General features: G+C 41.7%; 1 protein-coding gene across 4 annotated transcripts in view; it reads right to left on the bottom strand.

Moving 5' to 3' along the window:
* Window positions 1-1829: 1829 nt before the first annotated feature.
* Window positions 1830-26999, bottom strand: part of LOC139694682 (protein FAM13A) — a 332141-nt gene continuing 306971 nt past the window's right edge. For 3 of the 4 annotated variants that reach the window (XM_071593185.1, XM_071593184.1, XM_071593183.1), the window contains 12 exons: window positions 16473-16598; window positions 14437-14704; window positions 13818-13949; window positions 12174-12614; window positions 10352-10594; window positions 9481-9777; window positions 8637-8932; window positions 8159-8298; window positions 7918-8051; window positions 6838-7053; window positions 5574-5812; window positions 1830-4998 (listed from right to left, as the gene is read on the bottom strand). In XM_071593185.1, the coding sequence (XP_071449286.1) occupies window positions 4752-4998; window positions 5574-5812; window positions 6838-7053; window positions 7918-8051; window positions 8159-8298; window positions 8637-8932; window positions 9481-9777; window positions 10352-10594; window positions 12174-12614; window positions 13818-13949; window positions 14437-14704; window positions 16473-16598 (2779 nt within the window). In that variant the 3' untranslated portion in view covers window positions 1830-4751. Of the gene's footprint in view, window positions 4999-5573; window positions 5813-6837; window positions 7054-7917; window positions 8052-8158; window positions 8299-8636; window positions 8933-9480; window positions 9778-10351; window positions 10595-12173; window positions 12615-13817; window positions 13950-14436; window positions 14705-16472; window positions 16599-18263; window positions 19100-26999 lie in introns of those variants that run through there. The other variant, XM_071593186.1, reaches the window with a different exon arrangement.

Genomic DNA, 26999 nt, shown 5'->3' on the forward strand with positions numbered 1-26999 from the left:
TGATAATTTGGCCATGTCAGTCAAATATTTATGAATGTGCCCGAAATGTCCAATCCTTTGGCATCTGAGTGCTCACAAAATATATCTTCTGTCGATCTCTGGTATTTTTTTTCCAGAGTGACCTATAATGGTCAAATTTTCATTAATAAATGCAATACCACCCTTTGGCATCTGAGCCTACTTGTGGTTTTGACACTGAAATACTACCCATTACATCTGTTACTTGTTATATTAACAGAAATGACTGTCATAGCGTATTTAATTTACTGATGAGTTAAGAGGACTTAATTTCACATTTGCAATGACATTTTATTTTGTTGAATTACTCTCTAGTGGATCCTATTCTGTGTAGCAGGACGTTTTTGATGAGTTATGGGGTGGGATAATAGTCATGTTATGGAGCCTACTAGACTGGAGTGGGATGGTGATCTCTCTTAAGAGCAACTTGATCAGATGGCAATCATGCTTGAACCAACTGGTCCAGATGGCAGTCAAATTAAGATCCAGTAGCAAGAGAGCAGTGTTCCGAAGGATGTGCAATGAATGACCAAGAAATAAATTTATGTCATGGGAAATAATAGCATCCAATTATTTCCTTGAAATTTTTCCATAGTAGAGCTTTGACATTTAATATTTCATTCCTACCATATTATCACTACATTTGCAAATGCATCAAAATGTGTCCATTGAAGTTACATTTCTCAGGTGAAAGTCTCAAGTTTCCGCACATTGAGAGGCAGTAATAAAATTAAATCTTTTCACGGCAAAGGTTAATCAAAATCAAAGATTATGAAGAGCCAAAATCAGAAATGAAAACTCTGCTCAGCAATCAACAAAGATCAGCAAATTGATATTATTCGATGCTGATCAGTCCGTTAAAAACTTAAACCATTTATAAGAAATTTCAGAAGGTGTTTGGTGCCAGTCAACATGGGCAAATAGTCAAACTAAAATATTCAACAAAAAGGTTCATTTAAGGGAAAAGAATTCCCACATGTTTTCCAAACTGGTTAATTCCCTATATACTTGTGTAGATAGTTGCTGACAAAAAAAATTTAAAAATAAAAAAAGAATTATTTTAGTAAACAAGAATAGAATAAATTAGAAATCTGGTTTACATGGTTTCATGAGAAATGGTTATCTCCGCCACAATGCTTTTGTTGCATTACTACGACTGTTACAACAGTTTATATACAGTTTGTCAGTTATATAGATTTCACCAAATTCATGGCATAAGAATCAGGTAATGAAGAGTCTTGCAAAATTGCAAACCAACAATTTTTGCAACCAATAAAAATATCCAACATTTTTTGCATAAAAAATTATGGACACTAAAATCAGCAAACCATGGAGCAATTAAGGACCAATAAAAAATATTTTTAAATGAAAAAGAAGCTGACAGCAAAAGTAAATATTTATCCTAAATTGCATTCGATGGGGAAACGATTTCCACATCAAGTAATATAGATGTCATTGGTTTTACTGTTGGCCTTGCAAATATTTTTGATAGAGGTTTAAATGTGAAAAAGAAGTGGGAGAAAAATGTTGACAATTTGATAAAAAGAACAATTAATCGATTACAATCAATACCATATTGTCGCATGAAACACTAGTAAAACAAGATTATATATATGGCATGAAAGCAATTTGATTCTGATAGGGTTCTCCAAAAGAAGCTATGGAATCACTGTCAAAGTCACAACTTGAGTAAAGCACTGCAGTGGGAATCTACAAAGAGTAAACTCTAAAGGTAAAGAAAATGGGTATCAAATATGCAGAGAAGTAATTCTAGCAGGGAAAAGGTTGTTAGAAAAATAAAAAGATAAATATTGAATGCTTAGTGCAATGTATTTCACTTTCCCCTTACGCAAAATGAAGCCAGAAGGTTGAAATAAACTCAACTGCATTGTAAAACTACAGCCATAAAAATATTTCTCACTAGTTGCCTCTTTCACCCATTTACCACCACTCCAATGGGAACTAAATATTTGTATGATCCGCCACCACTCCTAACATCCATTATCAACATCAGGTACTGTTACAAAGGAACTCTCCCTTCAGCCCAGTACAATTCACAAATGCTCTTCAGAACATAAAATCAACTCCACCACATTGCATTTGCAGACTAAAAAGCAGTAATCTTACAGAAAATCAATACAGCACTGAGGTTGCAGACCCATATATGGGTTGGCAATGGGTTTAAAGTAATTATAAGAGGCATATGTAGTAAACAGTACACCATGTTATTTAACCACAAGATATCTTGTACAACCGGGCAAAACAAAATCAGTAAATGTGGAAAAGTACAGCAGTTCGAACAAGCATTTCCATTTGCAAAAATCAGATACTGATAATGAATACCAGAAAGTTAACCTGTCTCATGGTTATTGTAGTAGCAATCTTTCATGTCACCTCATAAGCTTACAAAGTGAGAATATTGTTACATTTATATAAAAATTGGCATTCAAGCTTAACATTTGTATAAACAGGGAGAAAAGTAAACAAGTTATAATTGTTCAAGAACAAGGTAAATACAACACTCATTTACAAATGTGCCTTTTTTACCAAAAATCATCATGACAAAGATAAATACTGCTATTTTATAAACTCATTTTAAAAAAACAACCAAGGGTTTCCTTGGCAATCATCTCAGCATGTCATTTAAGTCTTCATTTCACAGAAATGGGCTTAAAACTTCTACTGCACACACTTTCCCTCTTTCTCTCATCCTCACAACTGCCCTTCTGGTACAGTTTGAAAGTAAACATAAAAGAGTTTTGCACACACATTCACAGATGGTGTGTATGTCTGTGCACGGGTACGTGAGATACTAGACAGCCTTTGCAAAACAATCATCATTCACACGTCGCACAACTCTCCCATTGACTCGAGGGTCAAACGAATAAATCACCCACCATTTGAGAGAATGCAAACAAACCCCTCCTTATTTAAATTAATCCATTCACTCACGACTCCTTGCACAGAAAACACAGTAACATACAAATATCAGATCAAAAGCTAATATATATATATATATATATATATATAGATATATATATGTAGACTGCAGAATAACTCTGACCTATACACAATATTACAGTCTACTAATATATGTATGACAGTATATATCAAACAAAATATAGTTACACTCCCATTACCTAGAGAATTATCACAGACTTCTTGTCTATACCTATGAGTTAGTGATACAACCTGAGGGCAGGACATTCACACTGTGAGTAAACAATGAATCTGGGTGCTTGCAGTTAACAATAATCTAGGAACACAAAATATGCTTCGATCACTTTGGACACACTTAGTTGCAATGATTTTTCAACACTAAATTCATTCATACAGTTAGACAACTAGTAGCTAGCATCACCTTTGCCTAATAATTGTACATTGATATCAGAATAATACAGGGCAATTGTTACAGAGATATTCTACTTTTTAACAATTAAATATGCTATTTAATACATACATATCAATATGCTCATGGATTCATAAACAACTTTAAAACATATTTCTGGAAATTCATTAAAAAATTCGTCTTTGAATCACCTAAACTTTTATTTAGCAAAACAACTTGCTGTGACCAGAATCTTTACTTTAAAAATCTAATTTTGTCATAAATCTCAAGACAATTCATAATATCATACCATACGATGAATTTAAACAGGGGCCCCAAATTTACAATGGCTGACAAATGGATTTCAATAGGCCTATGACAAACAACAGTTGCATGCTCCAAAGAGAGTTCATGAGAATCCCAAAAATTTAATTTAGTCAATATTTTTTTATAGCAAATCTCCTGTATGCATGATTAACTTTGGCAGACAAAATATGATGAAAAAGTAGAAAATCAAACTTTCATCCAAACCCGAAATATAATCAATTACTTATAGCCACTCAAGCCACTAAATATATATATATATATGCTAAAAAAAGATGGCCTTTAAACATTCCTTTGGTAATCATATTCTTTTGGTATGATAATTGTACTGCTTACTCAGTCTCCAAGGAAGTAAGAAACTTTCTAAACATGGCGACAATTTTGTAAAATTTTGCCCCTATTGGGAATTCCTCAAAAAGTAATAAAATTGTAGAAAAAATGGTGCATGAGCATTGTCCATTTTTACAAAATTATTCCTGGGATATTTGCCCCACCTAGGCAACAAGCTTTTCAAAAGCAATCAATCCTTCAAAAGATATTCTCCCTGAAAGAGCCATGACTTGTTCAGCAGTTTCTGATTAATCTGCTTCCTTGTTTATTTCTCTTAAATATATATATATATACACATATATATTTTTATATAGATATATATTTATTTATATATTTATATTTTTAAGTACTTTCCACCTAACTTAAAAACATTTAAAACAAGTTTTAAATAATATCTCTCTGCACAGTGAGGGCAAACAACTGAAAAAAGAGGTTGCACTCATGGCAAATACACAAAACAACAAGGACCCCTGTAGTCCATAAAATATGCATAGCATATCTTGCTCCAACTCAAGGAGAGAAAAGCAACCATAATGGAAGGCGGCACATGAGGAGAGTCCATCCCCACAATCCCCTCGCTACCCCTCCAAGACAAAGAAGAAAACTGTAACGCTGGCCATGGGAATCATTTAATCTAACCCAACAACACAGCCTCTCTGACCAATGATCACGATGCGAATTCCCAGGAACTTGATTTCCGTGGTCCCTGCAAACCGAAGAAGAATTGACCCTTGGCAGCTCCCCCACGTGCCTATTCACCCAGGGGCGATGCACTCGTGACCACACCTTTGTGCTTGGCAACCAATGCCTCGAGCAGCTTCAGCTTGGCCCGCGTCTGCTTGTAGAGAATTGCCGTTTGCTCGAGGGCGGGGGGTCTTTCATCCTTGGTTGCACGGCGCCCAGATAAGAGTGCAAATTCATCCTCAAACTCACGCAGGGCTCGCCTCAGTCGCTTTTTCTCCTCCCGTGCCTCCCTCTGCGCTCCAAGCAATTCAATCCTGAAGGGCAAACCCCAAGATTAGTATGCAATTGGAGCAAATTCCAAGGGGTGCGACTAACCCTATTGCCCCAATGCTCCACAGATAGCCCAACACAAAGTTACACACAGCAGTTCAACACAGCTGAGATTATTTATCAATCGACTGATTCTATAAATATTAATTAAACTACATTTACAAATAATTTACGGGTTCAATGGAAAATAGCTATAAGCATAAATGATGTGAAATGAACATTAATAGCATAGACAGCATTCACTGTTATAAATGACTAATGGTTTTAAAATCAGTTTTATTACACAGAGGAACGATTTTACTTAAATTCAGGGTTCATAAATGACATTTGGAGATTTTTAACTCCATTAAATCATATGGAGGCCAGTCAATACATTAAATATGCTTATTCAAACAATTAAAGGTTTCCTTATATCTTTTAAGCAAGGATCCTGGAGATACTAGAGTAATGAACTGCCATTTTCTATCATCCTGCAAAGTTTGATCAGGAACTGTCAATTACATATTGGAAACATCCCTAGCCAGTGACCAGAAACAATCCAACAAAATTTCTGACTTACAGTGGTAAAGCATGAAGGTTTTCTCCGATGTCAGGAACCTTTCGGTCTTCCACTTTGTCCAGGTTGGCAGAGATTCCAGAGGCAGCAGATGGAATAAGTCCCACCACTGGAAGACTTTCTTTAAGACCCGGAACTCTTACTTCATCAGAAACATCTTCCGATTGGGACTGGGGGGTGAAGTCCATCGCTTCATGCTCATGAATGGTTGCCAACTCTGTAACACTGTCCTTCAGTTTAGACTGGAACAGATGAGAGTTTAATCATTAGTTCCTTTAACTTAAATTAAAAGTCAACTCTAAATTCAAAACTAAATTATTTCATCCATATATCATTTTACCTCCATTTCCATATCTTTTCATTGCTACTTTTACCATATGATGAAATAATGCAAAGCTTGCATTTGTCACTGTACCTCAAGAGCAGTTGACAAGATGTTCACTTCTGACCAAATTGACTTTCACATGAATAACTTTAATTAACATCATAATTGGTAATTCACCAGTTAAGATTAAATTAAACCAGAGGTTTTGTATGGATATAAGCTATCAAATGGTGCAGCGACAATGCCCTCTGGAGTCTTGATTAAACAAGGCCCAAATTCCTACTCCCCGTCACACGCCCCTCTTCATCTCTGAATACTTCCTTCATCACGTCGTACATTCCTATCCCATTCCTGCCCTTTCCTCGTTTACCCAACATTTGACCCTCTATAATAGTCTTCAGCATCCCACTGCCGATCAATATGATTTGGATCCATTGTTTCTGCCTCCTTATGGTTTCTCCCAACAACACCCTCTCCTCCCCCAACACACCTAGCACTTCCTTGTTTGTTTTCTTTTCAATCCACTTCTTCTTCTCCATCATTCTCAAAACTCACATTCCAAAAGTCTCTAATCTACGTCTATCCTCCTGCTTTAGTGATCATGTTTCTGCATTGTACATAACCACGCTCCATATCATAAGTTTTAATGAGCCTTTTCTTAACATCCTTACTGTCCCTGTCATCAATTCCCTCCTTCTTGTGAAAGCTTCTTAGCCGAATGCAAATCTTCTCCTTTTGTCCCAACTAATTTGTCCATTTTGATCTGCAACACTTCTGAGATACATTATCTATTAATTCCACCTGGTCAAATTAGTAAATGTTTATCGCTTGATCATAAATAAATGTGTAAATTAGGTATTTAGCTCTCTAACCCAAAATCCCTGTATCAAATCACTATTTTTCAGATGAAAGGAATTGGAAACATTGGGCCAGGAAACTTACTGGTCCAGATCGAATGACCATCCGCTTCAGCATTCTGTATCGGTCGTAAAGTGGCCGCACTAGGTCCCTCTCCTCTCTGGAAGCTGGGCGGCCATGAAGGCTCTCAAGGTGAAGCAAGGCCTTTTGGAGAGCCAGCTTCTCCTCCTGCAGCTGCTCCCTGGACAATGACTCCAGCTCCTCTGGACGCCCTGCTGTCACACGCTTCTCCGACAGCCTCTGCACAAAAACAATGGCATTAATCAATAACAGCAAGCACTTCTCATCAAGTTTGAGAGAACTGCATCAGAATGAAAAGCAATGTAATAAAAACACTTGATATAACAATTATGAGGAGTATCAATTTATTCACATTTCTCATGACTTTCAGATATCGATCAATCTCTGACATTATCAAACAGGCCGCGGTCACACAGTTACTCCGTTTCCTGTATTTTCCCCAAAACAAACATGCAGTCATCTTTCTCCTTTTTCCCAATGCTTCACTTAAAAATCACTTGCCTGTAACAATTACCCTTTGACACAATGATGGATGATTCAGCAATCTAACAAGTTTAGCTGGAAGCATGACAACATGAGAAACGCGTTCTCATATCTTCCACATCAGAAGTCTGATGCCCAAATTGATGTAGATGCAAAAACTTAAGCTCTCCAAAAATAAAGGTGGAGGAAGTTGCGCCAAAATTAACTTCAATCACTTTCCCTTCTCACTCTGCTCCAAGCACTAAATTAACTACACAGTCAGGCGTGTTATAATTCAGGTTTTGCTACCAATAACTTACTGATCACGCACAATTGTCTAAGCTAATTGTCTAACTGCAAATCAAATCTGAAAAGTATTACCTCCTCACCTGCTTGCTGAAACTCTTATCATATCCCCAGACTTTAACATATCTCCAGTCCCACACCTATTTTGTTTTCCAAGACATTTAGTATTTCCAAACTTTATCCTGATTTCACAATTTTCCCAGTCAAAAACTCACCATATCACTACATATCTACTATTACTTCTTCGTACAAAAAAAATAATTTGTGATGGCAACTCTGGTGGAAATAACTGAAACAATCTAAAAATGAAGGTACCTTCTGAACATCATTGAGTGTATCCTCCATCTTCTGAAATTTTCCCTCGGCATCCTTCTGCACAGGGACAGGAAAGGTGATACCAAGAGTTTTGGCAGAAGCCAGCATTGGGCTGTGTGGGTCTTCTTTCATTTCTGGACCAATGAAAAAAAACAAGCAATTGATTTCACATTTCATTTTCAGTCACCGGTTGAAAGTGGGAATTCAGTGGAGGTATTTGAAATCAACACTGTATACTTACGTTTCAGGTCTTTTCGAAGTTTCCCAAGTTCAGATATCCATTTCTTCACATCACGATTTGCCAGCTTATCAGCATGAGAAGGACGATATCCAAATTGGCTTTCAAAATCCTCCTCATATCGTTTAATTTTCTTTTTCAGACTGGAAGAGAATAGATATATTGAAATTTACACTGCATTGATGTTTGCAGAAAAGCAATACTACTACTAATATGTGAAATTTGGTGGGAAAATATAAATCATGATGAATGACTGATCCTCCTTTACATGAGCACAAATGGTTTACATAAAATTCTGATGGAAATGGCAGAGAAAATAGGATTATTTGACCAAATCTGATGAGAATATGCTCAGGAAAATAAGGGCACCAAATGAAAAATTTTTCACATGTAATTTTTGTTCACGTTTGCACTATTCTTGCCATTTTGTGGCAGCAAATTGGCACTGTTCTCGCTCAGTCAGAGATTTTGATCAAATCACCTGTTGATCTGGCGCGAGACCAGCTTGGTCAGGATGGTCGCAGGGGAGTCTGATGTTAGCGGATCTGGCAGCCTCTTCAAATGCGGCAGATGGTGTTCAGTGGGTGGTGATGGCGGGACGTTTGGATCCAGGTAAGCAACACACCTGCCACCAGCACCACGAGTCAATGCCATCGAGTTGCGAGGTGACAGGGGCACCACATGCCCCTCATCTTCATCTTCCCTTTCACTCCCTCCCCTCCTGGGCACCTCCCCATGGTCAAAGTACCTCATCTCACGCATCGTAAAGTCTTCCTCCTGCCAGGGATACAGTACAGAGTTAAGAGCATGAAAAAACAAACAACACGGCACATAATGGCGTTCTTTTCAATAAGAGTTTTCCGAATGAAAACAAAGACTCATCGCAGTGTTGTGAGCAGAGTGCAAAAGAAGAGGAAGACAAAAAAGAATGCATTACATCTATACCATCAAAACCACCAGACAAGCTAAATGACCTACAGAGAGACACCCGCACCAGGGCTATTGCGTGGGGGGAGGGGGGGGTGGGTCCACCACCACAGCTGACTGTGGCTTCGGACCAGAAAATCAATAGCTTGGGTGCAGCTGTTGGATTTTTTGGAAAGAAGAAAAGGGTGCCCAGATAATCAACAAGAACCCAATAGCTCAGCCCTCTAACCACAGGACTACATGAAATTACTAGTTGTATTTTTTCACAAATGACTAAAAACATTAAGATTGAAAATGTGCAGAGGTTAGGTTTAGAGGTTACAAATAGTGGAATGAGAGACAGCATAAACTTAAGCCCAAAGAGAGCAAAATAAAACAACAACTCTGCCGCTATTCACCTTGGCTCCACCCAACCACGGTCCTCTGCTGGTAAGGGGTTCCTCAGCGGTGTCCATCCTCTTCAAGAGTGAGGCCAGGTCCAGTTGGGGAACAGAGACTGCTGCAGCGGTGGGTGGTGCTGGCTGTGGCAAGCGATCATCTGGCGAGGAAGATGTGCTCGAAGAAGATGTGGATGAGTTTGGGGAGGAAGAGGAGGAGTTGGTGGAGGACGAGGTGGGGGAGGAGGCCGACGAACCTTTCTCACCCCCCACCTCCGAGTCCTTCTCCTCCCTCTCTGCCGCCCTCACATCTCCATCCTGCCAAACAGGAGAATGCACACATCAGCACACAACCCACTCCCCTCAAACGGATTGCTCGGACGTGACTCCAAGTGCAGTGCACTCAAGTTATGCCCAACAGAAAAACCATTCCCAAATTATTGTGATTATAGGAATGAATATTATCTACATATAGCATCTGACACCTCAGGGAAAAAAAAGGAGTGAAATCAAAGAATAAAATGAGGGGCAAATGATAGAATTCCAAGAGAAAGCACTTGGAGAACCAGCAAAAATGAAATACGCAGAAATCATAGAGTCCATCAAACAAATTTTTTGCTGGTCTTATCGGCCCAAAATATCCATAGGAATTATTTGATTTAAAATTGCAGATTGATAATAATAATATAAATAGGTCAATTTTAAAGATGACCACTACATTTGTCAACCAAAAACTAATCAGCAGAGGACTCTTTAATTTCCAGCAAATCAGGTCAATGAATGAAGATGGACATTTTTTGCACCAAAAGTGCTCAATCCTCCTTAACACAGCGCACATGCTGCACAAACGCCAAACAAAAAAGGGCGCAACCACAGCCAAAGGCCAACTCACCAGGCAGGGGGGGAGGGGCGAGGAGGGCGGGTGGAGCTGCAGGAACGAATGTACCGCATCCTCCTCGCCACGAGATGACACGCCCAGGGCATTCGCCACGCACCCATCACTGCCGTGCTGCTGCTGTGATGGATACCTGGCGTACTGGTGGGAAATAAGTCCTTTGGCTGGACTTATTGATTCCTTTTCAAAGTCTCGCAGGGGTGCTGACTCCTCATGAGATGTGTCTTCTTCCTCATTCTCCTGAAGAAATCAGGCACAAAATGCATCAAGTCGACGCAAATAATCCACAAAAAGAATACAAAAATGAAAAGACAATGGGCAAAATGGTAACCAAAGAATATCTGGATGATGAGGTACATCACCAAGACTAATCTAGAATTGTTTAGTTTTTATAGAAAGGCATCAGTGACTGAAAAATTGAGAGACTTTGCTGTAATTATCAATAACCAAATGTGGTATTAATTTTAGGAATTAAATTTATTTATTTGTTAAAATAAGGTAAATGGAATGAAGCTCATGGGGGAAACTGACTTCACGACCAATGCCCATGGGGTCAAACACCAAAACAAAATTTTGATCATTCCTCTAAACGTTTTAATGTTACAACCTGGGTTTCAATAACATAACAGCATATTTCAGAAAGTGGAGTGTCATCATCAAATTGCTTACAAGTCAACTGGGGACAACAAATATCATCATCAAGATGACAATGACAGTCTTTTTTAAGATAACAATGTTGCGTAAAGACTCAAGAATACAATGCAACATGTTTTTCAAATTTCATGAGATTTGTAAAACCTTTTTCCTTTGAAACCCCACCTCTCCTTTTCAATCCAATAATGGCTCCTTTAGCTACATGTTCACCCCATGCATACTGTTGCCCCATGAACCTCCCCCCCTCCCCATTTATACATACAAGGGCTGTTCAGGAAGTAACTTCGTTTGCCTTTAGTGAGCGAAGTGGCAGGGGGGCCGAATGATTGCTGTATTGGCACACAAAAAAACAATAGGGCAGTACACCTTGAGCTGCAGTGTTTCGAAGGCCATTTAAGAATGAGCGAACAAATGTCCATGATGTCCAAGAACTGGCCATCGTGTGGTGAACAATTAACTGCTCCAATATATTGACAAAGAAGTTTGCCAAAGCTGGCTTTTATGATATCTGAATCCTAAATAAAGTTTTCCACAGATTTCTAGAAGTCAATTGCATGAAATGCAGACTAAAAAGTTAGGCTACCACAAGTTTTGTGCTCATCTTGATGAGTAACTCCCTACATGTTGTCATAATTTAAATCTGCTCGGCGAATATGTGGAAAAAATAGCAGAGATGTGCAGTTTCGAGTTGTTTATCATAAAATTTCTGTATCTATTCTAGTGGTTTTTTATAGCCAAACAGAGGTTACTTTTGGGACATACTCGAATATTGAAGGTAAAATTACCTAATGATGATACTATGCACTGAAACTGAGTCATAAAATTAAAACATTAAGTGAAATTAACAAATCATTTTTTCTGTCCGTTATGGATTGGTTCCACCAAGTCAAGCCTACAATTACAAATTTTAACCACAACAGAAGGGAGTATAGCGAAAGAGGAAAGGAAAGGGGAGGCAATGAGAAGACATTTTGGAGGGAATGAACATGCAGCTATGTACACATGATAGAAATCATCATTTGGTGGGATGAATTGACATATTGTGCTCTGCAATCGCTCATTATCACATTTATTAGACTAAAAGTTCAAGAAGGCAGCATTGTATAGTGATTTCACCCACAAGAGTGATTTCATTGCATCTGGGGGAACACCATGGGACACCAACCTTTGACGATGATGATCCCCCACCACCATCCCCATCAGCCACGTCCTTCCACACCTTGGTCGCCCTCTGGCGGCGAGGCCTCCTCGACTCCCGCTGGCGTTCCCGCCCCCCACCACCCTCCCGCTTTCCTCCACGGGGTGTTGAGGCGCGAGGGAACGAGGCAAACCTCTCCGAGCTACGCCGGCGTTCATGCTCCTCCTCCTCCTCCCCGACGGGCACGGGCAGGAAGAAGAAGGGCGATGGGACAGAAGCAGGTGAGGCAGAGGCCACCGCAGCGCCCTGGGCCACCTGTGGGCTGCCGCCCCCCCCTGATGAGGGCGAGGGTGAGGCGACGCGTGCAGAGGGTGACGGGTCCTCCTCCTTGGGAGATGGTGCTGCGATTATGTTCGACGTGGGCGAGGGTGACGAGTTGTGCTCATGGAGAGGCTGTGGCAGGGACCTCTGCTCCACGCCACGCAAGAACGAGAGAGAGGGAAATTGACAGCATTATACAACCATGAGAGCTATTACGAACCCCCTGCGGAGTTCACCTGCCTGCAACTCACTCCCCGGGTCAATTACAAAAAGCACAGTGACTCTGCTGGCTGGTATTATACTATTGGAAGTGAGTCTAACAAAATAAACAGGAACAAGTTTTAGACAGAGTAATATACCACACTGAGGGGTCGGAATAACACTACGGCCAGGGTACCCTGCCTTTGAAACTCCACCTGCCTTATTAAAATCATTAAATTTGAGCATTGGGTGCGTTAAAAAATATTATTTCACATTAAGTATAATTTAAACGGTTGAAATACCATATACAGGTGGAGTGTCACTGCCTGACATCACAAAACATTGACTAGCTGAGTAACTCCAACCTCTAGTTCTTTCTTAATAGCCCTACATGCATGGCAGGATCTAAATATATGGTAACAAACACCCAATAGGCAATGAATGCCTGAGGAACAGGATTCTACCTCTACACACTCACAAGATCACAGTATTGTGAAAAATCATACAGGAAGAGATTATTTCGAGAGCAATAAGAACATGTCTCTCCGAAATTGTGGCAGGCTCTAATATGTGGGGATGTTATTTTAAAAAGAAAACTTGGTTTTTAATTTTCCACTATACTTTTATTACAATCTACAACAAGTTTTTCCCTTTTTTCCTGCCCCTCTCCCATTTAGCTCAGTTCCCAATACATAGTTAAACGCCCAAAAATGTTTGCATGCACTTGAAGATGACATAGTATTGTCAAAACATGTACATTGTATGCAATAAAAGTATAGTCAATAAGTAAAAACATAAGTTATTCATTTAAAACATTTTCTTAATTGTTGGAATAATACGAGGCAAGCACACATGGTCTCAAACAATATGTCTAACATTAAAAGCAGTGAAAAAAAGAAATACATTCATTCCGATCTGAAACGTGAAGTTAGTATGAGTACTCGGTAAAATGACACTCAATATTGTGAGAGACAAATACTGGGGAAGAAGAATGTTTAAACCCACCAGAGGTTGACATTAGAAGCTCAACAAATACTGACTTGATGACCCAATTGCATTCTTTGAATTGAAAGCAGACTGCAAAAACAGTGTTGGTAAACCAATGTAAAAAATAAAGAGGATTTATTGGTCTGTTGTGTCCATGCTTACCGGCGCTAAGAGAGGTGCATCGCCACTGAGCTCCTGAAAAAATGATTTTCCACTCCCTTTCAGATTCCCACAACTCTTCTTCTCATCTTTGTCTTTTCCAGTGATGATGACAATTGGATTTTTGCCATTATGCTGTAATAAAAACAACGCCATAAACATTAGCACTTTTCCACTTCTCCCATAACTCTCGTTAATAAGACACTTTGAGACTACTATGCTATGTAATGCATTGTGTGTCCATTTGCGCTGCTTGGGGTGAATTTAATCAAGAATTGCATACATTTTGTCCGATTAACCTCTCTCCCTGTCGAGAGGATAATTATTCGAGGGTTTGGATAATGGCCAAATAAGCCTAAAAGGAGAATATGAGCAAATGAAAAATTATTGTACATCACAACATTTTTCCCAATTTTAAGAGGAAAAAGTGATACTACTTGGGATGAAACAAATTAATCGGTTGTACGCTAATAAAGAACAGTGGAAAGTTACTTTGTATTCTTAAATTTCATTAACATGAGTTTCCACAAGGTTGAGCCAGAAACAATTGAATATGAAACAAATTCTTTTTAAGAGCTGGCAGGAAACAAACAAAAAATAGTTAAAGAAAGAAGCAACTGACCTGCTGTTGGATATGATTATGGAGCTGGTTGTTGGAGTTGTGCCTGGCTGTTGTCACATCCTCGTGGCTGCTGACCCTCCTCAGAACATTGTTGTTGCCGACTACACTTCCACCTTTGGTCTTCTTCTGTTCCCTAGCATCAGCCAACACCATCTCTCGGATGATTCCATTGCTCTCCGTCGATTTTCCCACTCGATTGTCAACTTCTATTTCTCCCACGCTCACTTCAACTTCCAACTCTACCACTGGACGCTCCTCTGAGTTGGACCTGTGGGTCAAGAGTTCAAGAGTCAATAGGGTGCAAGTCTCATTGCACATCAAAATAAATCTTGGCAATCAACATCCAAGAATTTCTTAGAAGCAAATATCCAAAAAGATTTAAAAAAATTATTTTCATGAATAAACATTGATTAGTTAAAATTTAATTTCCAGAGCAAAAGGAAGTCATTTTGGGTAAATGCATTAAAGTGAAGTGGTGTCAATGGAAACCTTTGGAATGCCTCATACTGCTTGTGCCCAACAATATCTTCCATTAATGCTTCAAAATGCACATGATTGCCAAAGACAGGCTGAACTAATAGCATATAATATATACATAGAGTATAATAGCATGTAATATTCTTCAGTACAATAACGATCACTACCTGGCAGTTTCTAGACAAATGGTGGCTTTTAAAAAGCATTAGGAGTTGAAAATAAGCCGCTTCTAACAACAACAAGTAATATGATTGATGTTGTTATGACTTTGTCATATGTTTAGTGTAGAAATCATTCGTCTTGACCGGTCATAGCAAATGATTTTTTACATCTCTTTCGATTTACTGCTCAAATTTATCATAGCTTGATTAAGCCTGCCGAGTTCAAAAAGCTACAAAATACATAACTGAAGGTTTAAGTATTTTTTATAATTATAATAATGCAAGTAACAAAAAGATTTCAAGGAACAATTCATAAACAAAAAATGGAAATCGGTACTTTTTAAGTACTACATTAACTTCGGATATTCTCCCTGGAATGTGAACACTGATTTCACTGACGGACTAAAGGCACCCCGTTGGAAGTCGCCGATTACTTACCTTACCCTTGCTAATCATTCCACAGTACGCTGTAAATATGGAGTAAAACCCTTCCATATGATTGTCGTGGAATCTCTCATTGGGAAAACTCCCTTGCAAATAGTTAACCACCAATTGATGGAGGAGCAACCTATTCTTCGAATTAAATTCGTTTAGAGCGTCGATACGTATGCCGGCCATACATCGCGTCGTCCTCGCCCGAGTACCGCTCGGTGAGTTCTTCGACCGCCCGAAGGAATTGAAGAAGCTACGCGGTGTGGGGAGGCCTTCACTAGAAACACCACTCTCGCCCCCCTCCCATTCAATCAATCACTCATCGCACTTCTCCAACCCACTCGCCTCGAAACGAATCAACGCCAAGCTCCCACCTGAGAGAAAATAAAAGAAATGGTTTGACAATTCCACCAGATCTGACTAGCGACCAAATTCCCGGTTCTGTGACGACGATGAAACCCCAATCACTGACAACAGTTTCTAACTGCATAATAACTCATTATTTCCTCCACCGTGAGGTAGGCGTCATGAAATTCGTTCAAGAAAGTAACCAATACTTCACTTCAGAAAATTTGTAGAATTGCAGAAAGCAGGCTAGCAGTTGGGCAACCGAAATTCAAACTCGTTATTTGTATGAACAACTGCGAGCGTAAGGTGGTAAGAACACTCGAACAAGGTAAAGCGGCAAGAAAGTGATAGTGGGACAGCCTTGAGAGCGCACTGCTCCCTCAGACGCCCTTGGCCGGATCGTCTATTACGTTGGGAAAACACGCCTGCATTTTCGCGGGCGCAGAATCCGTGGACACACACACACACACACCGCCGCCGATGAGGGTGGGTGGCATCGATGGCAGGGGGCGAGAGGGGTCTCACAAGGGGGCGATGCCGGCCGGGATGGGACGGGCCAGCACCACACAACGCATGATCACTATGCCGGGTGGAGGGAGGGTATTGCATTCTTCTCACCTGATGACCTTCCTGTCTTGGCTGAGGGAAAGGCTCTCCTGTCGCTCCTTCCTCTTTCGGTGGTAGTGCGGGTTCTGCTGACCTGCCGGGACATCTCCGGCCGCACCCGGGACGTGCTCCGGTGGGCTGTGGAGAAACAAACACAGACAGTCGGTCAGGTAACATGCGCGACACAACAAAATCATGAACTTCAGAGGGCATGTCAATAGAAGCCGAGAGGACTCAATGGTCTGCTCTCCAACTTAATCCCGACTCGGGGATCCAGAGTGGTAGGTATCTCCGCGCCGTGCGAAGGCGGTAATCTTCCCGAGGAATCACGAGAGAAAGAAAGGGCGTATTATGCATGACGTCTCATTGGGAGGAAATAAATTTGGAAGAGAGACAAGTTGAACACAAGATAACTGGGAAAGAATACGGAATCCGTCGTTTTTACGATGTCTAAACGAAAAAAAAACATTGTGGCCGCAGCGAACTGTGAAATGTTTTCCCGACTAGACTTGGAGATTGCCTGATAGCGGAAACACGCAATCAGACCAAATTTTCAACAAAAGGAAAATTATTTTTATCATAGATTTGTTTCTGCCCCGTCTCGGGTTCTACGATGAGCAGAGCATCTGAGGGTTTGGGTCAATTGCCCAACCTACCACTCGACCATTGTTACCTCTCAATGCCCGCTCAGAAAATGAGGAGTCATGGAAGCATTTAAAAAACAAATACCAAGTCCTCTCATTGGCAACATTCATGCATGATTATTAAAACTCGTTTGACTGAAGAAGAAGTGCATCATTTCCATAATCCGTCATATTTGTAAATGCGGGGGATAATGGATGTAATCTTCGAGTAAATGGGTAGTCCCACCGGCACACGTAAACAACAGATTTGAGGGGTAGAGAAGAATTAGCACTATTGTAATAAACAACCACACGAACGCCGCTATCAAAGTTTCAAGTTTATACGTTATGGAACAAGAAAATCCCATTCTGACATGAAAATGTCAGAATGGCATTTCGGAATTTGTCAATCTCGGCGAAAACTAAAAATCAAAGTGTTCGCAAAAAATGATTCGTTTAAGGCTTGAATTTGCCCATAAGAGATCTTTCGAGTAGGATCTTCGTTCCCGCAAATTTCCCATTAGAAGTGCCTAAAAAATTTGACCGTGGAAATTTTAAATTATAAATCTAAGGCACAAACATTATCCAGAATACAGACCGAAGCTTCTAGAAATTCCAAGAATAAATCCAGAAATTCAACATTCAAGGCTCCTTTGAGGGCCCACCCTTGTGAACCCGGATCAGAGTTAAGAACTCAATGACGCCTACTTTCCAAGCAGAGCAGAGATACTGGCATTTAAAGGCCTAAAAGATTTACTCGCTATTTATAATCTATGATTTATAAGACAGTTAATTCCAATTTTACATATCGGTGGGAAAACTTGAGTAGGCGCATGCAGGGCCGGGGACCGACTGGCAAATAATTAATTGTGCGCGGAAAAAGTACACGACCATCTTTTAGGGCGACAGCGAAAGAAAATAATTCCCGGCCGTGTGACTTCCTGGCACGAACTGTAGGCCTGCCCATAGACCAAGGTAAACAAGGTTGAAAAATGAAGCCAATAAAGTCCCGGTAAACTCGCGGATAATGGTTCGGTCGATCATCCAAATGATCCGATGACTTCTCTAAAAAAAAACCACTCCGGGCACGATAAAAAAATAATCTCGGCATCGAAGCGGATTACTCTCGTGATTTGAAATCCAAATATCGAAGCAAACACCTCCGACGAAATCAACTAACCTTGCGAACCGACACACCATGACTGCCACGGCTATGGACGCCGTGCTGTAGCTTTCAATCTTTCACTCGGCTCTAATCCGGTTTGTCCGCTGCAGAGAAGATGACTCTTAACAAAACGCTTATTGCTCCGTGAGCTCTTCTTCGGGTGAGGCTAATTGAGACACTGTGGTCTGGTCGTGGGATCCACCGGTTATGATAGCCTCTGCCACAAAGTGGGGGAAAAGGGGGGAGGGTGCGGAGTTGATAATGAGAGTAGGGGGAGGAAGGGTTGAATTCTGCGGGGGAGTCGGGATGGACTCGAGTTATCGAGGGGGTGTGAATCAGCTTTCGACGCCTTCCCCCTGCCTATCCCCCACCGCCACCGAGATCACTGTCGCGATACAATGCCAAGAGCGCAGACTGGCTTACGCTTCCATTGGCACTCATCACGCGACAGCAGAGCACTGGCGGGCGTCGAAGGGCCCGCTCCCGGTTTCGTATCCTGGGCCAATCAAATGATTGCGTCACTCCCAGCTTAAAACTCTTCCGGCCAAAAGCGAGGGAGAGACAAGTCGGAGGCAGTCGCGCTGATTCGCTTCCTCGGCGAATGAGCGATGAATGTAATCAGCGTCGCTGAGGCCGGTTCACTGCCGTCGACTCACAAAGGAGTTTACACTCCGACCGCAAAATTATCACCTGTTGAGTCTCGCACTAAGTGTTCGTCTCTAATACAAGCGGTGCTTCAGAGCACCGTAGAAAAATCGCACTGACTGGGTGTCCTCATAAGACACGACAGTTGGAGAACGCGCACGTTACAGGTGAAATTCACTGGCACACGGAAGCCTGTTCCTTCTCCAGCGATGCGCAGGCTTCTGGAAAAAACCAGCCGTGTACTTAGAGGTAGTAGCCGTCGCGGCGCTGCAGTCGCGCCGAGTATCGGCGGCGATTCATGAAAGCACAGCACGCCGAGCCGGCCGGCTTGACCAGCGCGCCACCACGCGGCGGCATGCGGAGTAACCAGGGAGCGCACATCCTTTTATGTCCTCGGAGGTGAGTCGGGACCGCGCGCATAATTCGTGTCCATGACGCGCCCCAAGTAAATGACGCAATCCAATCTTGGAACTTATAAAAAAAATAATACTCCTCGAAAAAGGTCGGATAAGTAACAAATCAAAAATTCAGATTGCGGACTTAATGGTGACGAGTAAGAAATCTCATAATTTCGCCGCGCGACCCCGAGATATCTCACCGTCGGTCTTTTCAATCGCGTTGACAACAGAACCGATGGGCATAAAAAAATCTTCCGAAGTGGATGTGTTTTATCATCGCTAGGCTACCTTGGAGAAAGTGAAGTGGTGGTATACAGATGTGCGTGTTGCGTCAACACCAGAATTCCGAAAGAAACAAGGCGTGGCTTGTGGAGCACTCGTCGGTCGGGGTCGGACGAGCCAATCGGGAGAGAGCAACAACTACCCCCCCTCCTCCTCTCTCTTCCACCCAACAAACTCCATTCCCCCCCCCCCCTCCCGCGGACCGAATCCTTCGCCGCCACGCTCCACACCGTGAGGCTCGGACGAGAGAGTAAACACGCTACTCACCCACCCTCCGACCTCTCGCCGTCCTTCCGATTCCCAGCTCACTCCTCCCTCAAACCCCATCTGTTACTCACGAGCGCCCACCGCCGCGAGAAGCGGGAAATCGAGAACTTAAATATCTGATGACACAACAAAGAGCGGAGCGGGTTGGGAGGGAGGGAGAGAGGGTTAGGGAAGAAGGGCTAACGGCACCTCGACCCCAGTGATTCCGGCCATCTAGTGCCGCGGGAGTGCACTTGCAAGCCGGCCGTTCATTCAAGAAGGGGACACCGGCGTCATTCGTCTCGTGATGCCGCTCCTCCGATTCGCTATGTTATAGAGCCATGTGCCCCCGACCCCCGAAATCCAAGACGAATGAATTTCAATCACTTTTCCAATGCGATTCTTCGCACATTAAATCGGTTCAACGTGTACGCATATTTCAAGGCCAAGCAGATTTTCCAATGACCAATGATAAATATTCACTTGAGAGGAAAGTGCTCGCCACTTGTTTATTTTTTTCTCTTATCCCTTTCTTTTCTCAGTTCGCTTTTTAAATCTCTTTCAAATCTCAGCTTGGTCCATGAATTCACGTCTGTAATATGTCGGTCATCCTGCTTGCAGCTTTTTCGTAGTTACTTCCGGAGCCCTAGAATCTCGAAAGACAAGGTAATTCAGTTCTGCAAGTTTTTTCTTGCGTCCATATTTCGCCTATGCGATGTCATACCACGGGTCCATTTTCACCCCCTCCCCTCCTCATTTTTCGAAAATTGAGAAAAATAACGAATTTAATTTTTTTTTAACTTTGCCACTGGTTGCCAGAAATTTTAGGATTCAACTTTGTGCGCCCAGTGGAATAAATGTAGGTTTCATATCTATAATCAACCCGCTAACGTTAATTTTTGTGACATTTGAAACTCATTCATAGCTGCGCGGATGCAACGCTGAGAAGGGATCTAGGAGTCTCAATAGATATCCGATTCACGAACTTAATTACCGTTGAAGCCACATATAATGACACGAATAGAAAGACTAGTTCATAGATAGGAATACTTCTTGCCCATATTGAACGAAATTGTCCCGTAACTTGTGCGTTCAAAAAAGGTCACTTTTTACCGGGCAATAAATCAAAATTTCCCTCAGCAAAAACAAAGCTCATTACTGTTATATATTAAACCATGAACCATAAACACAGTAATCAACTCGAATGTCGGTTTGGTAGCTGATGGTCGAGTTCACCCGGTACTAAGCCCCATACGGCGTGTGAAATTAACACATTAGGGTGTTAAGGGGGGGGGCAGATCCTTTCCTTATGGCAATACTGAAATAATATCTGAATGTCACAATTCCTTTTTTTAAATTTTCAATGCATCTGAACGCCGCGAGGATTTCATTTTAGCCTTTGCAGAACATGGGCGCCCCAGAAATATTACATTTTAAGGAATTTCCTACATGATGCACAACCCCGAAGTCGAGAGAGCTTTCTCGAACCATTTGGAATATGACGAATACCTCAAATATTCAACAGAAATGAGCAAGCGTATCTCTTTAATTAGTGTATGACTCACACACAAGTCGGGCCAAGTCTATGAAATTCTAAGCGCCGGGGAGCAGATCACAACAGTCGAGCATTTTAACAACAGCGTCAACAGCTGAAAGAATCTTCCGTTTGCTGAGGGCCTTTCAATGCAAAATCCAGGATGGCATGGCTCATGTGTTGCAGAATCCAAAAGACGACCTGTTGAAATCATAGACGGAACAGCATCCTCCGAGGGGCGCGGAGGAAGGAGGATTTCAGTTCCGGGTCCAGTAACAAAGATAAATTCTCTTATTCCAGAAGGTTGATATTAATTGGATTTTACGAGACAAGATTATGAATAATGCCTCTGTCTTCATTAAATGCAACTTAAAATGTTGTGGGGGTTTCCTGATAGCAAAATGAACATTCGCAAAATTTCATGAAAATTAAAGGTTTAAATTGTTCATTCCCACAAGGAGAGAAATTTCGCGATAAAAACCATACATTCTCCGCATTTTCGTGAGAATATTCTCACCAATACTTCTCCGCAATTAAATATTCGAGGACTTCCCTCCATCATCTTTCTATTAATTGTCTCCTGATGTAAGGATTCTTGATCGATACGAAAAGTATGTTGCCTGGGCATAAATTGTTGGAACAGCTGGATCGAAATGCTTCCTTCGCACAAACCGACATTTCACCGGTGGTGAGCCCACCTTCCAATTACAAGCCCTCGGTTCAACCCACGCGCGAGCAAGGCGTTCTGGCATGACGACGAGAGGGCTGAGCATTTCAGCCCGACCAGACGCGGGCGCGATTAAAGGCCTCCACGAAGTGTCAGACATCAACCATCTGGAGCTTCTGGGATGAGTGATAAGGGAGCAGCACCATGTTTAACGAGGAAGCCTTCGCCTTTGTCACTACCCAAAATACAGCATTTTTATCACGTTTCCGCGAGGCGTATAGAAATAACACGAGGATTTGCAAGAGTTTATCGCATGGGAAACCAGATGAGTACCAAATGGACAATGGGCATAAGACCATGCGGTTGGGAGTAACGTGAAAAATTACGAAGCATCTGCGAGACAACTGAGCATGAGTCGGGGACTTTGTAAGGGCTGAAACAAAGCTTTGAGGTACGTATAAGCAAAACAAGAGAGTGAAGATTATCCCAATCACAATACTTCACGAAAGATGAATTCGTATTCTTCTAAACTAACCAAAACACCACTTTACCCTGGTAGGTGTTTGATTGTCGACTCAAATACAAGTATAAGGGGTAAAAGTACTTAGAGATCAATCCGTTCCACAGAAAATGGTATCGGAATCCAGCGTCACAAAGATCAACCAGAATCATTGAAATGATAAAAGAAATTGACAAGAAAATGGAAAGAATAAAATATTGTACGAAATTTTTTAGCATCTTTTAGTTTATTCGTTAATGTAAATTATCATCACATTGCAGAAATGAAGAAAAGTACAAGTTTAATAACTTGTAAATATATACATACATATATATATATATATATATATATATATATATATATATATATATATATATGTATATGTATACGTGGATATACACACATACACATGTACATGTGTATGTGTGTGTATCCACGATGGCACGGCACCGTGCACCACACAGAGGCCGGGGGGAAGAAACTCGCGCCCGAGCGGGTCCACTCGAGTGACCGAAATAGCACCTGGGTGAGCGAAAGGAGGAAATGGAAAGAAGCACATTTATAGGAATACCTTTTGAGTTGATGCTCAGCTTGTGTGTGCGTGTGAGAGCGTGCGTGTCGAAAATGCTTCTCCGAGAGTATTTTCAAGTCGATTTTTTCGCGGAAATCTTTTCAACTATTGAATACTTGAAAAATATATTGACAAAAATACGACTCAAAAACTGAACTGCAATCAACGTATTATCGACATGATTTAAGGGAAATACAGAAATAATGAGCAAAAGGAATCAATCGCTCGAGTTAAACCCCCAACACGTCCTTAAACCTCGCCACAGAAGGATACGTTTATAATAGCAAAAGCCTCTTCCCCTCAGGGTAAGTCATATAGCTACATATACCGATGCGCCGTTCCATTCCTTAGTGATGATTACGACCATGATTAACGGAGGTATTTGGTTCGCGCCTCGGTGATAAGGAAGTGGCTCGGTGCGGGCTCCGGTAGGAAGATTGTTCGGTCGCGAGCCCGATTTATCGCCGCCCGTATTGAATCCTTTGATGCGGGCGTGACGTCCACGATCCGAGGCTTTCGCGGTCATGGCGAGATGGAAGGAGAGGATTCTGATAGACAAAATGAATCAAGCGCCTCTTACCGCGGGGAAATAAACGTATTCACCGACCGATAGCACGCCTATCGACACGATAAATGTCCATTTCCCCCGACCCCACAACCATACGCCGCAGAAAAGTAGCGGGGCAGAAGATTATCCTCACGAAAGACCTGGAAAGCGTAGAATAAAATCTCGATTGGCTCACAAAAATGCTACTCTACGTGACAGCATTTTTAATAAGCAAAAGTCTGCTGAAAATTACGTATTAAATTGGAGACGAGTTTCATTAAGCAGTTTTTTAAAAATTAGATATTTAGATATATATTAACATTTTGGTACTCTGCAAGCCACCACTAGGGCGTGTGGCAGGGGTTTCATACACACCAGACTAATTTTGACCCGAATATTTTTACGCCTACCGAGTTTGAAGAAGGTTATTCTGATCCCTTATCGTTCGTGGAAAAAATGACATCTTAAATATATCTGTTCTACTAAAATATGTAGTTATTTTCCATAAGCATTACATGTATGATACTCCCACGATTTATATTTCTGTAGTTGGTTAAAGTTGTACATGTAACGGAATGAACGGTGATATTTCATCCAATATCGTTATAATCGGAGATCGAATCGAATTGCGAGGCACGATAGTTTGCTGACGATTGCCTACGTACCTTAGAGGGTTTTGCGTCATTTGTGCCTTTAAATTAGGAAATGTTCACTCTCCATTTTATAACATTGCGTTGCCGTGTAGCTTCGGCTTTCCATGCGGCATTCTCAAATTTACATTTTTTATTAATACTGATTTAATTTAATATTGATATCAAATACTTCCATGAAGTGAAACCTGAACCCGTGCAGTATACATATTACCTCTTCTTTCATTTACATGACTTCTCCTACGATGGGGGTAACGATGCATTTTCAACATTACTGCTAAAGAGACGTCATTCCAATTCAAGCACGAGATTTCATCTTTAATTTAACTTTCGCTCCGTGAGTGATTCCAAGCCTTGCTCTTCTGATAATTTGGATACGTGGTATATAAATAATACGCGGGGCGTAATATTATTGCGATGCATCATTTTCATCATAGCAAAACACCAACAAATTGTCAGCTAAAAACCTTGAATATTATTCATTCTTCGTCGACTGGCCATCGGCTCCTTAGATTCTACTTTTCGAGGAATTGTCCAAGCGCCGCACATGATCACCCGTAGCACAAAATGTTTCTGGCGATGGTGTTTACACCGCGGGGTCAATGAGCAGAGGGCAGCGAGAAGAGAACGCGCGAGCACCTTGCGTTCCTTCACAAGGGAAATCACCGAGTTTGCACCTCATCCTCGATCCGACCTCGATTCATTTGAATCGATACGATTGCTAATGGAAATGGTTAATCGACAATAGACTCCAGGAATGCGATTTATTCATTACTGAGAACGCGAGATAGAATTCCCTACGCGGCCTTACCATCGGAACACGCACCTCGGCTGCCATGCTACTGGAGAAAGAGAGAGAGAGAGCGCACGTTGGGTTTCGCGAGGGAGGGAGGGGATCCCATTGTCGCCATCGAGAGCACCGAAGTCTCCTCTCTTTGACGGGGAGGCGAGCGCGCGGACCCCACGAGCGCCTCGACGCGTGTCAACAACTAATATTGGCGCGGTTTGGATCCCTGGGAAGAAAAACAAAGACCAGAGTTGGCCGGTATTCTCGCCCTTCCCTTCTCGTCCGTCGACGTCATCATATTGCGAGGATGACCCCACCCGCCCTCGGGGTCAACTGGCATTCGCAGAGGACGAAGCACGCGGGGGGAGGGAGGCGCCGCCGTGCGTAAGACCCCTTCATTACTGTCCCACTGCCCAAGTCGACGGCGACGTATCAACCGCAAAAGAACTTGATCTGTCGCATCCAGTAGCCTTAATTTTGGCCCGTACGCACCAGGAAACTGAACCGCTCTCATGCAAAATAAACTTGGGGGGGGGGCCCTTTTTGTAAATACGACAGCTCTCCAGATAGTAACATATGCTTCGGCCTAGTGTGGAAAAATAGTCTAAATTTGAATGGCGGCTATGTGGAAAAATAGTCTAAGAATGTGCCTTTCAAATTAATATAATAAAACTTTGTCATGCCACTAAGTTCATATGCTATTTCAAAACGTAAATTACTTTCTGGACAGCCCTGGTATATCCTTCCGAAATATGTAATTGATGCAGACGATTCACTGTCGCCTTTCAGAATTGTAGATTACACTTGTATAACCTCACGCTAGCAAGATAGAAATATTATATTATTTTAGGTACCACCGCAAATTTAGATTATACGCGTATGTTTCACCTACTCCAATCATATTAAGTTAAAAATATTGCTCGAGTTGGAGTTAGTAAGAGGATTCGTCTCACGATCAGCCCCTCACAATTATTGTGGATATTTCTCGGAACCCGAGTCAACCGATGGTGTGTTTACACAGTGTGTACCCTTCTTCGAGCATGTGATAGGTCTCTTTCTTATTCCGTTTCTCTTCCCTTCCATTTTCTCCAGGACGTATGTGTTTCCAATCAAGAGTTCCTCCTCATTCACTAATCGCCTCAACCAGTTCATCGCTCCTCCCACTACTCCCAGGATTTCTTCCTTCCAAATCTCAAAATATATCCCTCCATACTCTTCTCTATGCATTCACGAACGTAATATGTTCCACTCTTTTCATAATAACATCTCTGAAGGCTTCAAAATCATATACCCTGGGGCATAAGTTTCTTTTCCAATTAGTACCACAGTTGCGCGAAATTTAATATTTTCTCCGCAAGTCAAGGAACAATTTACTTACTTTCCAATTTTCTCTTCAAGCATACTATAGGATTGCGAGGTTTTTGAACGCCAAATGCCATAAGTGCACCGTTGCCGTGCCACCTTATTATTTTGAAACGGTCCAACCGATTTGCGTTGCTGGAGTTTGGTGCATGAAAGATAACTCGAGTAATATCCGACGCGAGGTCGCTTTGAAGAGAAAAATTCCGCCACAGAAGTAAAAATCCTTTGGACGCAAGGAAAATCTCGGCGGCAATGCTGGCTGACGTCGGGGAAAGCTCTCAGTACGTGATACACTTCTAAAGATGAAGTGAGTGGTTGTGAGGTAATTGCCCCCTCCGAGGTCTTTCGTGCCATGTAGGATAGACATGAAAAGGATTGCTGAAGCATGGTTTCTCTCCTGATTCTCCGATCCGCTGTCACCCGTGGATAAGTTCCCAAAGGTTTGACGCACATTCAGCGCTCAACCGGGACGAGTCGAAGTAGTCCCCATTCCCTATCGGCTCGAGGGGTCGGAATCAGACGCCGCTCTAGAGGCGACATCACCGCAGAGATTCCTTCCGCTG

Source organism: Hetaerina americana, unplaced genomic scaffold (genome assembly GCF_022747635.1).
Source record: "Hetaerina americana unplaced genomic scaffold, ioHetAmer1.1.p SCAF_52, whole genome shotgun sequence".
Taxonomy (NCBI): domain Eukaryota; kingdom Metazoa; phylum Arthropoda; class Insecta; order Odonata; family Calopterygidae; genus Hetaerina; species Hetaerina americana.